This window comes from Nerophis lumbriciformis, linkage group LG24 (assembly GCF_033978685.3).
Source record: "Nerophis lumbriciformis linkage group LG24, RoL_Nlum_v2.1, whole genome shotgun sequence".
Taxonomy (NCBI): domain Eukaryota; kingdom Metazoa; phylum Chordata; class Actinopteri; order Syngnathiformes; family Syngnathidae; genus Nerophis; species Nerophis lumbriciformis.
In genome coordinates, this window is record NC_084571.2 from 31,059,521 (window position 1) to 31,076,676 (window position 17,156).

The 17,156-nt window shown below is 38.7% G+C and overlaps 1 protein-coding gene across 2 annotated transcripts in view; it reads left to right on the plus strand.

Annotated features, from left to right (window-relative positions):
• The window catches only part of cavin1a (caveolae associated protein 1a), a 55,654-nt gene extending 40,015 nt beyond the window's left edge, over positions 1–15,639 (plus strand). For both annotated transcript variants that reach the window (XM_061981984.2, XM_061981983.2), the window contains exon 3: positions 14,171–15,639. In XM_061981984.2, the coding sequence (XP_061837968.2) occupies positions 14,171–14,911 (741 nt within the window). In that variant the 3' untranslated portion in view covers positions 14,912–15,639. The remainder of the gene's footprint in view (positions 1–14,170) is intronic.
• Positions 15,640–17,156: the final 1,517 nt, after the last annotated feature.

A 17,156-nucleotide genomic window follows, 5' to 3' on the forward strand; every position in this document is an offset into this window, starting at 1 on the left:
TATGTACATAAAGGGTTGTAATTATATTCCAACTCCGCGTTCTTCTTGGTCATCGCCGCTGCCGCCGCCAGCCCCCCCCCCCCCCCCCCCCCCCCCCCCCCCCCGACCACACCACCACAAATAGATGCCTGCCCTGTGGGAAACACTGGATACTATAATCTGTTTGAAAAGAACCAGTTCGCCATATTTATTAATTTTTTTACAGGCATGATGGTGACATTGGTGGTTTTACGAGCAGAGGAGCATGTTTGGCAGCGCACAATCACGGAGTACTTACAAGCAGACACAGTGTGTAGACAGAAAAGGGAGAACGGGCGCATTTTGGCTTAAAAAAATAACGATAAAGGTGAAGCTATATTCGTTCTCATTTACCGTATTTTTCGGACTTTAAGGCGCACTTAAAATCCTTTCATTTTCTCAAAACTCTACGGTGCGCCTAATGTACGGAATAATTTGGGTTGTGTTTACCGACCTCGAAGCTATTTTATTTGGTAGATGGTGAAATGATAAGTGTAACCAGTAGATGGCAGTCACACACAAGAGATACGTGTAGACTGCAATATGACTAAAGTAAACAACACCAAAATGTTATATGTTCCGTTGAAAATATAGAACATTGCACTCGGCGCTCAAAAATCCATCAAAATGTTTTAGTACGACTTTGGTAAGCTATGATGCCGCTTCAACAAACGAGTATTATGGTGTTTGTATAAGGTAAAACATATTATCTGGCGTTTTGTTTCGCAATATTATGCAAAAGAAACTTTTCTTACCTCCTGGTACCTGCTGATCTGTTTTTGGGATCTGCATAAGTCCGGAAAAATTGTGTGCGCCCGCCTTTGTAGTCCGTGCCGATGCTGTAGTCGATAAGCTTCTTCTTTTTCACTATCTTCTTGTTATGGGACATTCATCCTCCGCTGTTGCCATTTCTAATATAAAGTAGTGTAAAGTTCTTACTTATATCTGTCAGTGAACTCGCCATGAAAGCGCTAAAACATACCGGTGTCGTGAGTTTACATTATTCACCCAAGGAACTTTACTTATTAGAGAGTTCCGGTCAGACGGTTTTTCACGGGACACATTTCCGGCCTTGTTGTTGCACTAGTGAGCCACGGATGAGGAGATGCTGCTCCGTTATTGATTGAAGTAAAGTCTGAATGTCATTAAAACTTTTGTATGAAAATAGACCTGACTAGACCCGTTCATCGGCAGTGCGCCTTACAATCCGGTGCGCCCTATCGTCCAGAAAAACGATATTTAATATTTAGAATGCATAAAAAAAAGAAAAACATATGTGTGCTTGTCTTACAAAAGGATTTTGAATGATTGGCAAAATACCTACCACCTACTCAGTGGCCTAGTGCAGTGTTTTTCAACCACTGTGCCGCGGCACACTAGCCGTGAGTTACAGTCTGGTGTGCCGTGGGAGATTTATCTAAATTCACCTATTTGGGTTAAAAAAGTATTTTTTGCAAACCAGTAATTATAGTCTGCAAATGATGTGTTGTTGTTGAGTGTCGGTGTCGTCTAGAGATCAGCAGAGTAACCGTGTAATACTCTTCCATATCAGTAGGTGGCAGCCGGTTGCTAGTTGCTTTGTAGATGTCGGAAACAGCGGGAGGCAGTTTGAAGGTAAAAAGGTGTCTAATGCTTAAACCAAAAATAAATTAACAGGTGAGTGCCCCTAAAAAAAAGGCATTGAAGCTTAGGGAAGGCTATACAGAACGAAACTAAAACTGAACTGGCTACAAAGTAAACAAAAACAGAATGCTGGACGACAGCAAAGACTTACTGCGGAGCAAAGACGGCGTCCACAATGTACATCCGAACATGACATGACAATCAACAATGTCCCCATAAAGAAGGATAAAAACAACTGTTCTTGATTGCTAAAACAAAGTAGATGCGGGAAATATCGCTCAAAGGAAGACATGAAACTGCTACAGGAAAATACCAAAAAAAAGAGGAAAAGCCACCAAAATAGGAGCGCACGACAAGAACTAAAACACTACACACAGGAAAACAGCAAAAAAGTCCAAATAAGTCGGGGCGTGATGTGACAGGTGGTGACAGTACACCTACTTTGAGACAAGAGCTATAGTGATGCGTGCTTGGTTATGGTTTAAAGTCATACCCAACAATTGCGACGACGACTTTTTACTGTCAACTGAGTTTCGTTTTTTAGTGATTTCTGTTGGTGGTGTGCCTCCGGATTTTTTCAACGCAGAAAATGTGCCTTGGCTCAAAAAAGGTTGAAAAACACTGGCCTAGTGGTTAGAGTGTCCGCCCTGAGATCGGTAGGTTGTGAGTTCAAACCCCGGCCGAGTCATACCAAAGACTATAAAAAAAGGGACCCATTACCTCCCTGCTTGGCACTCAGCATCAAGGGTTGGAATTGGGGGTTAAATCACCAAAAATTATTCCCGGGCGCGGCCACCGCTGCTGCCCACTGCTCCCCTCACCCCCCAGGGGGTGAACAAGGGGATGGGTCAAATGCAGAGGACAGATTTCACCACACCTAGTGTGTGTGACCATCATGGGTACTTTAACTTTAACTTTAACTAAAATTCCCAAAAAAGTGCAGTTCCCCATTAACTTCAGTCAACTCTCACTTGAACACACAAGAATGGAACATCTCCCCTCTACAGTTCTTTCAAGAAATAATAACTCGAAGAGGCAATTTCTCCAGAAATTGCGTTTGAATGCTGAAGAGAGGAAGCTGAGTGGAAATGCTGTACAATGTGACAAATAAATGGTTTGATAGGGTTGAGAAATGTGGAAGTAGTAAGAACTGTCAATTTGAGAGGGACTTTTTGGTAACCAAAAATTGGGAATTAGGGCAAAATGTGTCAAATTATAAGTGTGCATTTCAAGAATGTCCTGTGTTTCCCACAGTACTGCAATCTATCAGTGGGAGTGGGCGGCCAGCGGCGGGGATAGATGACGCCTGCCGAGTGTTTTGATGTCGGAATGGTTTGAATCTTTTAAGAAATGCAGAAGAAGTATTAATTGTCAAGCTACAAGGGATTTAGTGTTGTGGAAAATGCGGAATTACAGTGGAACCTCAATTTACAAACTTAATTAAAAAGTTCATATAGTGAAGCAGATTTCCCCATAAGAAACAATGTAAACATGAGTAATAATCCCTATTTTAGTAAAATAATGCACAATTTGAAGACAACATGTGTGTGTATTGTTGCGTCGGACCAGTTCTTCCTCCAAGGGAATTTAAGTTACTGGTCAATCCCAAATTATTTTGGATGACATATATGCTGAGTAAGAAGGATCACCAGGACAGAATAGGAATATCATCAAGTTTTACTGAAAATTTCAGGAGAACAACCTAGACCAATATTTTCATACTGGCTTCCTAAGTTGTTCTGACCCTCAAACTGAATAGCCCACTTCTTACACAGAAAGAAATCCCCCACCTGTTCGGAAAGGAACACGACCTCATTGTTCCACTGAAGATAAGACAAAAGGGAGTATTCAATCTCCTACAGTGCAAACCTTCAAGGTCACACACATAGTTTACTTGCGGACATAAGATAAAAAAAATAGAAAGAGTACAAATGGAAAAACACTAGGTGTTTCAAATCTGACTATGAATAGAAATAAATAACTCTTAAATATATATATATATATATATATATATATATATATATATATATATATATATATATATATGCATTCTTCACAATCCCTCTTCAGATCTTCTCCAAAAGATCTCTATTACTAGAGCAACACTTCTAAAGCACGCCCTACATGTGTGTGTGTGTGTGTGTGTGTATATATATATATATATATATATATATCTATATATATATATATATATATATATATATATATATATATATATATATATATATATATATATATGTATGGATGTATAGATGTGTATATATATATATACATATATATATATATATATGTATATATATATGTATATGTATGTATGTATGGATGGATGTATATATACAGTATATGTATTTATATATATGCATATGTATATATATATATATGTATGTATGTATGGATGTATATATATGTGTGTATATATATATATATGTATATATATGTGTGTATGGATGCAAGTTTGCATATATATATATGTGTATATATATGTATATATGTGTGTATATATGTATGTATGTATGTATATATATATATGTATATATGCGTATATATGTATATGTGTATATATATATACATATGTATATATATATGTATATACCTATGTGTATGTATGTATATATATATATATATACATACATATTTATATATATATATATATATGCCTGTGTGTGTATATATATATGTTTGTGTATGTGTATATATATTATACATGTGTGTGTGTATATATATATATATATATATATATATATATATATATATATATATATATATATATATATATATATATATATATATATATATATATATATATATATATACATATATATATATAATATATATATGTGTGTGTGTGTCTATAAAAATGTTTTAGTACGACTTTGGTAAGCTATGAAGCCGCACCGCTTGATGGATTGTACTGTGCTTCAACATACGAGTAGTATTATCGTGTGTGTACAAGGTAAGACTTATTATCTGGTGTTTTGTTTCGCAATATTATGCAAAAGCAACTTTTCTTCACTTCTGGTACCTGCTGATCTGTATTTGGGATCTGCATAAATCCTGCAAATTAGCGCGCCTCCGCCTTTGTAGTCCGTGCCGACACCGTAGTCGATAAGCTTCTTCTTTTTCTCTATCTTCTTGTTATGGGACATTCATCCTCCGCTGTTGCCATTTCTAATATAAAGTAGTGTAAAGTTCTTACTTATATCTGTGAGTAAACTCGCCATGAAAGTGCTAAAACATACCGGTGTAGTGAGTTTACATTATTCACCCAAGGAACTTTAGTTATTAGAGAGTTCCGGTCGGACGTTTTTTTGTTGTTGTTGCACTAGTGAGCCACCGATGAGCAGATGCTGCTTTGTTATTGATTGAAGTAAAGTGCGAATGTCATTAAAACAGTTAGCTCCATCTTTTGACACTTCTTCCACTCTCGTCCTTGCACGCTACACCGCTACAACAAAGATGACGGAGAAAAGACGCTGTCGAAGGTGAGCCACGTAAATAAGACCGCCCACAAAACGGCGCATCCTGAAGAGACTGTCAGAAAGCGGCTTGAATAGGATCTTTAGAACATAATCTATGCAACATTTTGACCAAAGAACCACCATCAATCACATGATATGTAGACCACAAGGAATGTTTTCAATTTAGAAAAAATAATAATAATATGACCCCTTTAATGCGCCCTATAATAGAAAATAGACCTGACTAGACCCGCTCATCGGCATTGCGCCTTACAATCCGGTGCGCCCTATGGTCCGGAAAATACTGTAGTCGTGTCACTGAAAAAGTCGATTTACGGGAAAACAGAAATTTTTTGTAAGGATGTAAATTTGTTGCAATCCATTCAAAAAAAAGGTGTGTTGTAGAGATAATGGCTTTTTTGCTGATATTCCGATATTGTCCAACTCTTAATTACCGATTCCGATATCAACCGATACCGATATATACAGTCGTGGAATTAACACATTATTATGCCTAATTTTGTTGTGATGCCCCGCTGGATGCATTAAACAATGTAACAAGGTTTTCCAAAATAAATCAACTCAAGTTATGGAAAGAAATGCCAACATGGCACTGCCATATTTATTATTGAAGTCACAAAGTGCATTATTTTTTTTAACATGCCTCAAAACAGCAGCTTGGAATTTGGGATATGCTCTCCCTGAGAGAGCATGAGGAGGTTGAGGTGGGGAGGGTTGTGGGGGTGGGGGGGGGGGGGGGGTGTTCTGGGGTGTAGGGGGTAGCGAGGTGTGTATATTGTAGCGTCCCGGAAGAGTTAGTGCTGCAAGGGGTTCTGGGTATTTGTTCTGTTGTGTTTATGTTGTGTTACGGTGCGGATGTTCTCCCGAAATATGTTTGTCATTCTTGTTTGGTGTGGGTTCACAGTTTGGCGCATATTTGTAACAGTGTTAAAGTTGTTTATACGGCCACACTCAGTGTGACCTGTATGGCTGTTGACCAAGTATGAATTGCATTCACTTGTGTGTGTGAAAAGCCGTAGATATTATGTGATTGGGGGCACGCAAAGGCAGTGCCTTTAAGGTTTATTGGCGCTCTGTACTTCTCCCTACGTCCGTGTACACAGCGGCGTTTCAAAAAGTCATACGTTTTACTTTTTGAAACCGATACCAATAATTTTGAAACCGATACCGATATTTTCCGATATTACATTTTAAAGCATTTATCGGCTGATAATATCGGCAGTCCGATATTATCGGACATCTCTAGTGTGTTGTAAATGGTATCAGGTGATTTTCACGTGGAATTGTAAAAAAACAGGATTCTTTTGAATGGTGTCGTCTCGAAAGAGCTACGTATTTTGACTTAGGAATTGTTTGTATGTGCAAGTTGTAAATGGATAGTCATTTTAAAAGCTGCACAGTGGTTCATTCAGGCAAGGCCAGGAGCTGCCATTGGTCCATTTTAAGGATCTTGTTTAAGTCCCGCCTCTCATTACGTGTTCTACTCACCTTTCACCATTCATGACATCATCACTTCGCTCGGTACGTGTCTACACATTTTTTTTGTCGGTCTAATTAAGAAGCTCAGACCCTCAACTCTGTCGTCATGGCGTCAGCTGCGGGGCGCCCGTCTAAAAACTACACCAGCTGCACTTAGGGGAGGTGTGGAGCCGGTTGCCATGGCGACACGGCCCTGTGTTTACCCGTTGCCGTGCAATGGCGCAGGGGGAGGCTGTCTATGTAGGGCCGAACAGCAGCTTGGCAGGTAGCCAGGGAATGGAGGATGGAATCCACCGAGAGGAAAAGGCCAGCCCAGAATAAACCTGTGCAGACAGAAGCGCTCAGCCCATTCCGCTCGGCCACCGCGCCAGATAGGGAGGGAATGTCAATTTTTTGACGTCTTGGAAACGTGCCTCTTCTTTCATCTGACATTGTCTGGTCAGGAGATATTTAGGATTTATAGATAGTTGGCTTTCATAATGGAGAACACTGAGCGTTTTGAACAAGAATTAAAAATAGTTTTGGTCTGTGCTGGTGTTGCATGTCCAATCTGCATTCCATTGTCTTGATGTTTCACAACAGGTGAATTTTGGCACCTGTTTTTTTTTTTCACTTGTTCTTTTGCAAAAACTGATTTTATTTTATTTTATATCCAACACTTATAAAGCGTACAATTTTGATAAGTATGACATTAAATGAAATATCTGAAAAAAACTAACTCTTTTTTTTATCGTTATGTTCAATCATAATTAATTGTATTTTATTAATTTTTTTGTTTTTTTAAAGATACATTTTTTTGTTTAATTTTGTACACATTTCTTCAATGTATTTTTAAAAATCTTAACTATAATGTTTATTTTGTAATAAACCAACAATCCAAAAAATTTAAAAGCACAACACAGATAATACAGCCACCATTTTTTTTATTCAACGATTAATTCAGCGACGTTATTGCAATATTTATTCACAGAGTGAATATTGACTTCTTTCATTTTCTTTAATTGAATTGTATTAGAGTTTTTAAATTCATTTTTATTTGTTTATTTTTGTAGACATTTTTTTTATGTATTGTATTTATTCAGGATAAATCCTAGCATTTTAAAATCTTAACTGTAACATTTATAAACGTGCAGTAATTTGTGATGTACCAACAAACAACAAAATGTTTTTAAAATTTATAAATATTAAAAATAAATGTACGATATGGGTTAAGTTATTTATTTATTTAATTTGTTGTTAAATTTTTTTATTCAGTAATGTTATTGCTATATTTATATTTATATATACATACATATATATATATATATATATATATATATATATATATATATATATATATATATATATATATATATATGTATGTTGACTTATTTCATTATCATTATGTATAATTATATAATTATATATCATTTGTTTATTTTTATTTTTGTCATTTTTTAAATATACTCTTTTTATTCTGGATGAATCGTAACTTTTTAGAATATTAACTATTACGTTTATAAACTTGCAGTAATTTGTAATAAACCAAACAATAAATAAGCTGAACACACCTAATATAAACAGTCACTTGTTTTTATATGTTTTAAAGTTTGTAAAAAATTAAAAATAAATGTACAATGTGGGTTGAGTGCATTTGTATATGTATTACAATGTTTGTTAAATTATTGTTCAGTTAATTTACTGCTATATTTGTTCTATATTTAAATATTAACTTATTTCATTATCTTTATGTATAATTATATTCGATTTTTTTAAAAAGTAAATTTTCATTTGTTTATTTTTTTTTAGACATTTTTTTAAAATATATTAGATTTATTCTGGATGAATCCTAACTTTTAAAACTATTAATTAACTATTATGTATATAAACTTGCAGTCATTTATAATAAACGAAAAAATAAATAACATGAACACAGCTAATTTGAACAGTCACCATTTTTAAAATGTTTTTAAAGTTTGAAAAACAAAAATTGAAAATAAATGTACAATGTGGGTTGAGTGCAGTTGTATTTTTTTTTTTTTGGAAAATTAAATTGTTATTCATTTAATTTATTTCTATATATAAATATTAACTTATTTCATTATGTGTATGTGTATAATTATATTCGATTTTTTTTAAAGTACATTTTCATTTGTTAATTTTTTTTAATTATTTTTTTAAAATATATTAGTTTTATTCTGGATGAATCCTAACTTTTAAAAATATTATCTATGGGCCTGCTGCATTGCAAGCAGCCCATATTATTATTGCTCATACTTCTTTTATTAGTATTATAATTCTGCACGTTTCTCTTACGATTAATACGAGACGAACCGGCCAACGAACCCCCACATATGTTACACCGTCAAAAAGGTCTCGCTCGCGCCGACAGCGGTACTTTAAGTTTGGGACATTTTGTGTTACCATGTCAACACTACTCATAAATTGAATGGGTACATACCCTTTAAATGGACGATTACTTTGAGGCAAACGTCAAAAAGACAAGATTACCTCCTCTTGTAGCTCAGCCATACTTTTACGCAGCCTGGTGCTTAAACGTCTCATTTTGTTCACACACTTGTGTACTTTAACCCTGGCTAAATAAAAATGTACGTCCTATTTTTGGTTTTGGCTGGAAGGTTAGCTCTGTTGCTCATTTTGTACAGTTACACCTAAAACCCACGGATTTGGACACTCGGCATCATCTTCAAAGTACGGCGGGTCAAGGGCGCATATAGCAGACCCATCAAAATTTCCGCGGGAATTTTGTAGTTAACTATAACATTTACAAACTTGCAGTAATTTATAATAAACAAAAAAAGAAAAAACATCAACACAGCTAATATAAACAATCACCTTTTTATTGTTGTTGTTTAAACATTTGGCAAAATAAACGTACAATGTGAGTTGAGTGTAGTAGTATTTTTTTCTTCTTTTAATTATTTTTCAGTTAATTTATTGCTTTATTTATTCACATAGTAAATATTGACTTCTTTCTACACATCTGGGTTTTTTGTGAATTCGGAATATTATAATTTATAATAATCACAGCTTGAAGCTTCCGTCATACGCCAATTAATTCCAACTTTTTTATTTATTGCATAATAAATTAAAGATAAGTGGGTGATTTGTTGTGTGTGTGTGTGTGTGCGTGCGTGTGTGTGCGTGCGTGTGTGTGTGCGTACGTGTGTGTGGGGGAAATGATTGCCAAACAGCAGGAAATGAGCATGCGCTTCTTTCATTCTGACTAAGAGGATGCAGAAAAAAAACGTGCAGCCTTTTCCTCTAAGCCTTGTAGCTTTACAGATATTTGCTTGATGTGGCTTTTTTTAATAAATATGACCACATCTACCTCAGATGGTGAGTAAAGGAAGTTGCAACAATGTGGCCACTAGATGGCACTCTGCAATTCCACATCAAAAAAGGTCAATCATTCTCTCCTGAGTGTAACTGATTAAAGAATGCAATAGTAGTTTTTTTGCAGCACTGCAAATGTCAACATGGAAAAATAATTATGATAATAATAATTAGGGGTGTAACGGCACGCAAAAATTCCGTACCTCGGTTTAGAGCTCACAGTTCGGTTCATTTTCGGTACAGTAAGAAAACAACAAAATATAAATGTTTTGGTTATTTATTTATTTACCAAATTTGTAAACAATGGCTTTATCCTTTTAACATTGGGAACACTACAATAATTCTGCCCACGTTAATCAACATTAAACTGCCTCAAGTTGTTGCTCAGATTAAATAAAATGACAAAACTTTTCTTCTACATATAAAAAGTGCAACATTAAACCGTTTCAAGTCAACTCATCATGCTTAATTTATTACAGCATTTGGGAAGCCTGTAGTTGATTTTTATTATGTAAATGTTATATTTTTATCAACATGTGATAGCAGGGACCCTGCCATTCAAAACTAGGCTGCTGCATTTCTAATGATTAATGTAACTATAGCTGAAAAAATGGTACAATAGTAATAGGAGAGAATAGGTTGTGCTTAATGTTTATAATGTCTATTTTCTATTTCTTGCTGGATCTACTCTCTATTTTATGCTACTGCTGTCACATATACTGTATATACTGTAATATTGTACAGGGTCATTGGTATATATTGTATATATGTTATAGACATGATATAATATATCTGTGTATTAGAGATGCGCGGATAGGCAATTATTTAATCCGCAACCGCATCACAAAAGTCGTCAACCATCCGCCATCCACCCGAACTAACATTTAATCAAAACCGCACCCGCCCGCCATCCGCCACCCGCCCGTTGTTATATATCTAATATAGACGATGCAAGGCATTAGTGAGGTTATAAAGTTTTGCCTGTTAAAGAAAGGAGACTGATCCAATGCAGCAGAGACATTCAATGCGTGCCACGCTGTCACGGCCCAGACGCACACCAGTGCGCAATCATCTGGGAGCCGCGCTGAGCGCACCTCCAAGCGCGCTCGCGCCACTCAAACTGCTGCAGGCAGCTGCGTTCACACATGCATCTGTAAGCCTTGTTTTAACATCCTGTGGCACTCTTCTGGGATCACGGCGGACGAAACTGCTCATGCTCAGGGTGTTTGTGGAGGTTCGGGGTTTTGCACAAATGTGATGCACCATGTTAGATGTCCCGGTTTTGTGACTGTCGTAGACATAAACAGCGTCGCAGCTCTTGCAAATCACGTAGCCAGCATTACTATCATCCTGATTTACAACCTCATAAAAACGAGTCCACGCTGAACTTTTCTAGCCTTTTTTTCCCCTGGTCTTTAGTATTCCTTTTTTTAGTTTGTCGCGTACCACGTTTGCTGCCGGCGTTGCCATCTCTTTTTTTTTTTTCTTCTGTTGTGGCATGCTGCAGGTGCCTGCTCGTTTTTCGTATGTGGGTAACAACATTTAACTATGTATATATATTTCCGAATTGGTTTAGCTGCCACCCGCCTGAATCTATTTAAAATCTAATTTTTTTTTATTTCAACCGCCCGACCCGACCCGGGGATAAAATCTATTTTTTTTTTTTTTCAACCGCCCGACCCGCGGATAATCCGCGTACTCCGCGGTTGTGTCCGCAAACCGCGCATCTCTACTGTGTATATATTATTCTGTATACATATTATGTATCTATTCGTATATATGTTGGATTTTTTTATATTAGTCTATTTATACCTGCATTGTCCTTTCCATCCTTACACTTTCCATCATTGTAACTGAGCTACTGTGTTGAACAATTTCCCTTGTGGATCATTAAAGTTTGTCTAAGTCTAAGTCTATTCATCCCTGAACACCATGTAGGCTTTATGATGCAGTTACATTATTATATCAACTATCAGAGACAGAAACGCTTCATTTAACATAATGTCCTTTTTTGCTGCTTCAACACAGCTCAATCAACACAGAAAAAGGTAAAGTGAAATAACAGACAGACAGGGCTTTGCTCTCCGTAACACACACACACTGCAAAATGAGCTAACGTTACGCCAAAAGCGAATTAGCCTTCACCTCAAGCCAGGACTGCGAGCGAGCTGAGCTGCCTTTTATATTTCTAGAAGGTCAATGGGCTCATAGTGATGTTACTAGTAGTTGACTGGGACGTGTTTATTATAATTTAGGGAGAGTCCGCTGCCTGATGCTAACCTGCTAAACGCTAAGCACTGACTACATGCGCTCTGAATACGCACTGCTGATTGGCTGTTACCGCTCTGTATGTAACCAATCAGATGGTTGTGTGGGTGGGACAATGCTGGATGCTGTGTAGAAGACTGGCAGAGACAGAGGCAGAAGGATTTACTTAATATGTTCGTGTGGAAACTCGTTCGGTACACCTCCGAACCGAATCGAACACACCCCCCGTACCGAAACGGTTCAATACAAATACACGTACCGTTACACCCCTAATAATAATTAATACCTACTCAGTGGCCTAGTGGTTAGAGCAGGGGTCGGCAACCCAAAATGTTGAAAGAGCCATATTGGACCAAAAATACAAAAACAAATCTGTCTGGAGCCGCAAAAAATTAAAAGCCATATTACATACAGATAGTGTGTCATGAAATATAAATTGAATTAATATGACTTAAAGGAAACTAAATGAGCTCAAATATATCTACAAATGAGGCATAATTATGCAATATGTACATATAGCTAGCCTAAATAGCATGCTAGCATCGATTAGCTCGCAGTCATGCAGTGACCAAATATGTCTGATTAGCACTCCACACAAATCAATAACATCAACAAAACTCACCTTTGTGCGTTCATGCACAACCTTAAAAGTTTGGTGGACAAAATGAGACAGAAAAAGAAGTGGCATAAAACACGTCCTAGAAAGTTGCAGAAAGATATACATGTAAACAAACTAAGGTGAGTTCAAGGACTGCCAAAATTAGTAGGACAAAACGGCGCTCGCCAAATACTCGAATCAGTGAAGCATGTTTAATATAAACAGTGTGCTTTGTAACAATTATGGAGGTTTGTGTCATGTTTGTCCTCCTACAGAAACCATATTAAAACAACAACAAAAAAATTTACCCCTCAACTTTTTCCATTTTTCATAAATTTTTAAAAAAGCTCCAGAGAGCCACTAGGGCGGCGCTAAAGAGCCGCATGCGGCTCTAGAGCCGCGGGTTGCCGACCCCTGGGTTAGAGTGTCCGCCCTGAGATCGGTAGGTTGTGAGTAGGGATGTCCGATAATGGCTTTTTGCCGATATCCGATATTCCGATATTGACCAAACCCTTAATTACCGATACCGATATCAACCGATACCGATATCAACAGATACCGATATCAACCGATACCAATATATACAGTCGTGGAATTAACACATTATTATGGACAACCAAGTATGGTGAAGATAAGGTCCTTTTTAAAAAATAAAATAAAATAAGATAAATTAATTAAAAACATTTTCTTGAATAAAAAAAGAATAAAAAACAATATAAAAACAGTTACATAAAAACTAGTAATTAATGAAAATGAGTAAAATTAACTGTTAAAGGTTATTACTATTAGTGGACCAGCAGCACGCACAATCATGTGTGCTTACGGACTGTATCCCTTGCAGACTGTATTGATATATATTGATATATAATGTAGGAACCAGAATATTAATAACAGAAAGAAACAACCCTTTTTTGTGAATGAGTGTAAATGGGGTAGGGTGTTTTTTTGGGTTGGTGTACTAATTGTAAGTGTATCTTGTGTTTTTTATGTTGAATTAATAAAAAAATAAATAAAAACAAAACGATACCGATAATAAAAAAAACGATACAAATAATTTCCGATATTACATTCTAAAGCATTTATCGGACATCTCTAGTTGTGAGTTCAAATCCCGGCCGAGTCATACCAAAAACTATAAAAATGGAACCCATTACCTCCCTGCTTGGCACTCAGCATCAAGGGTTGGAATTGGGGGTTAAATCACCAAAAATGATTCCCGGGCGCGGTCACCGCTGCTGCCCACTGCTCCCCTCAACTCCCAGGGGGTGAACAAGGGGATGGGTCAAATGCAGAGGACAAATTTCACCACACCTAGTGTGACAAACTTTAACTTTAACTTAACTTAATTATAATCCTGTTCTTCTTTCAGGACCAAGTGAAGGCCCCAAAGACACCCAAGGCAGGTGAGACGGTCGCCGAGGACGGGACTGTGGAGGGCCTCCAGCAGATCCCCGAGGAGGGCGACGAGGGCGAGGGCCGGCCCGCCGACCTCAACTCTGACGAGGAGGTGGAGATCGAGGAGACAGTGGAGGAGTCCCGAACCAAGCGTCTGCAGCGCTCCACCAAGAGGCAAGTGGCCAGCATAAAGAAGGCCTTCTCCAAGGAGGAGATGGAGAAGACCAAACTGAAGACCAAGGAGAACCTGGAGAAGACCAAGCAGAGAACCCGCGAGAACCTGGAGAAGACCCGGCAGAGAACCCGCGACAACCTGGAGAAAACCAAGCACAGCCTGGAGAAGAAGATCAACAAGCTGGGCACCCGCATGACCCCCAAAATGGAGCGCCGGGTCAAAATGAAGAGCTCCAAGGAGAAAGTGAAGAAGTCACTCACGCCCGACCACACCGTCTACGCCCGCTCCAAGACCAGCGTCTACCGCGTGCCGCCGTTCACCTTCCACGTCAAGAAGATCCGGCCGGGCCAGGCGGAGGAGGAGGCGGCGGAGAACGCCGAGGTGGCGGCGGCGACCGAGACGGAGGGCGAGGAGAACGGGCTAGGGGTGCACGTGGAGGTGGAGGAAGGTGAGCTGGTGAGGGTGGACACCCCGGGCATGGAGGACCCTCACATGGTCATGGTGGAAGCAGACCGCCTGGAGAAGACCCAGCTTGACTAAGAGATCCCATCAAACGCCATCCTGATGGATCACATGAGGACACATCAGTAACCACCAGGACTTCAAACACACATTTCACACCTGTTCTGTTCTTTTCTACGCCCAAGCCTTCATACTCACGCTTTTCAAAAGGGCCCCCCTTTACTGTACGACACACCTCTGCATGATTAGGAGGGGGAAAGGGTACCGTATTTTTCGGACTATAAGTCGCAGTTTTTTTCATAGTTTGGCCGACTTATACCCAGGAGCGACTTATGTGTGAAATTATTAACACATTAGCGTAAAATATCAAATAATATTATTTAGCTCATTCACGTAAGAGACTAGTCCAGGGGTCGGCAACCTTTACCAGTCAAAGAGCCTTTTTGACCAGTTTCACAAATTAAAGAAAACAATAGGAGCCACAAAAATCTTTTGAAATTTAAAATGAAATAACACTGCATACAAAGTTTTTTTTGCTTTGTGCAAGGGTCTCTGACACGCGGCCCACACCTTAATATGATAATTGAATGTTGGTGCGGCCCGCGGGTTTTATATGAATGGCGCTTGACAGCGTCATACTTGCCAACCCTCACGATTTTTCCGGCAGACTACGAATTTCAGGGCAACTATTGTCTCGAACGTGCCGTGATGGTGCAGCATTTAGCGCCCACTACAACCAGCGTGCCGGCACAGCCACACGTCGTATGGGGCTTCTGCTTGCACACGTAAGTGACAGCAAGGCATACTTGGTCAACAACCACACAGGTTACACTGACGGTGGCGGTTTAAAAAACTTTAACACTCTTACTAATAATGCGCCACACTGTGAACCCACACCAAACAAGAATGACAAACACATTTCGGGAGAACATCTGCACCGTAACACAACATAAACACAACAGAACAAATACCCAGAATCCCATGCAGCCCTGACTCTTCCGGGCTACATTATACACCCCCCGCTACCAAACCCCGCCCACCTCAACCAACGCACAGAGGAGGGGGGGGGGGTTGATGTGTGAGGGAGCAGGGTTGGGGTGGGGGCGGGGTTTGTTGGTAGCAGGGGTGGATAATGTAGCCCGGAAAAGTCAAGGCTGCATGGGATTCTGGGTATTTGTTCTGTTGTGTTTATGTTGTGTTAAGGTGCAGATGTTCTCCCGAAATGTGTTTGTCATTCTTGTTTGGTTTTGGTTTAAAGTGTGGCCCATTATTAGTAAGAGTGTCAAAGTTGTTTTATATGGCCACCGTCAGTGTAATATGTGTGGCTGTTGACCAAGTATGCCTTGCTGTCACTTACGTGTGCAAGCAGGAGATGCATTCAACAAGAGGCAGAGCTGGAACGCTGTTAATACATATTATAGAGGGCGCCAAATGCTTTACCATCATGACACGCCCTTGTTATTATTATAAGGGTGAAAATCGGAGAATATTAATCCTGAAAGTTTTCTGTGAGAGGCACTGAAATATGGAAGTCTCCCGGGAAAATCGGGGGGGTTGGCAAGTATGCAGCTGAGCCGCATCAGAGTGATCAAAGAGCCGCATGCGGCTCCGGAGCCGCGGGTTGCCGACCCCTGTTCTAGACGTATAAGATTTCATTGGATTTAGCGATTAGATTGTTTGGTAAACGTATAGCATGTTCTATATGTTATAGTTATTTGAATGACTCTTACCATAATATGTTACGTTAACATACCAGGCACATTCTCAGTTGGTTATTTATGCCTCATATAACGTACACTTATTCACTATTCTTTATTTATTTTAAATTGCCTTTCAAATGTCTATTCTTGGTGTTGGCTTTTATCAAATACATTTCCCCCCAAAAAATGCGACTTATACTCCAGTGCGACTTATATATGTTTTTTTTTCCTTCTTTATTATGCATTTTCGGCCGGTGCGCCTTATACTCCGGAGCGACTAATACTCCGAAAAATACGGTATAAATATTATTTGCTGATAAGATGTGATGTACAGCAATCAACATATTTGCCACGTTTCTATGACGTGCACACGTGTCGCGAACAGGGTAACCGGAAGTTGAAGAAGAAGAAGAATGATCGGGTTCGAGGGTATAACCTGAGCTCGCTGGGGTTTGCAGTGGGCACGGATCCGCCAAACCTTATCGGGAAGTGCACGATCATCATTTTTGTTTTTGTTTTTAAAGGAAAACCGTATGTTAGGAAGTGTGCTGCTGTGCTGCACGGTCGCCACGACGACCTGGCTGTGTCGTGTTTGAAAGGACAAAGCAATGCAACGCAAGTCA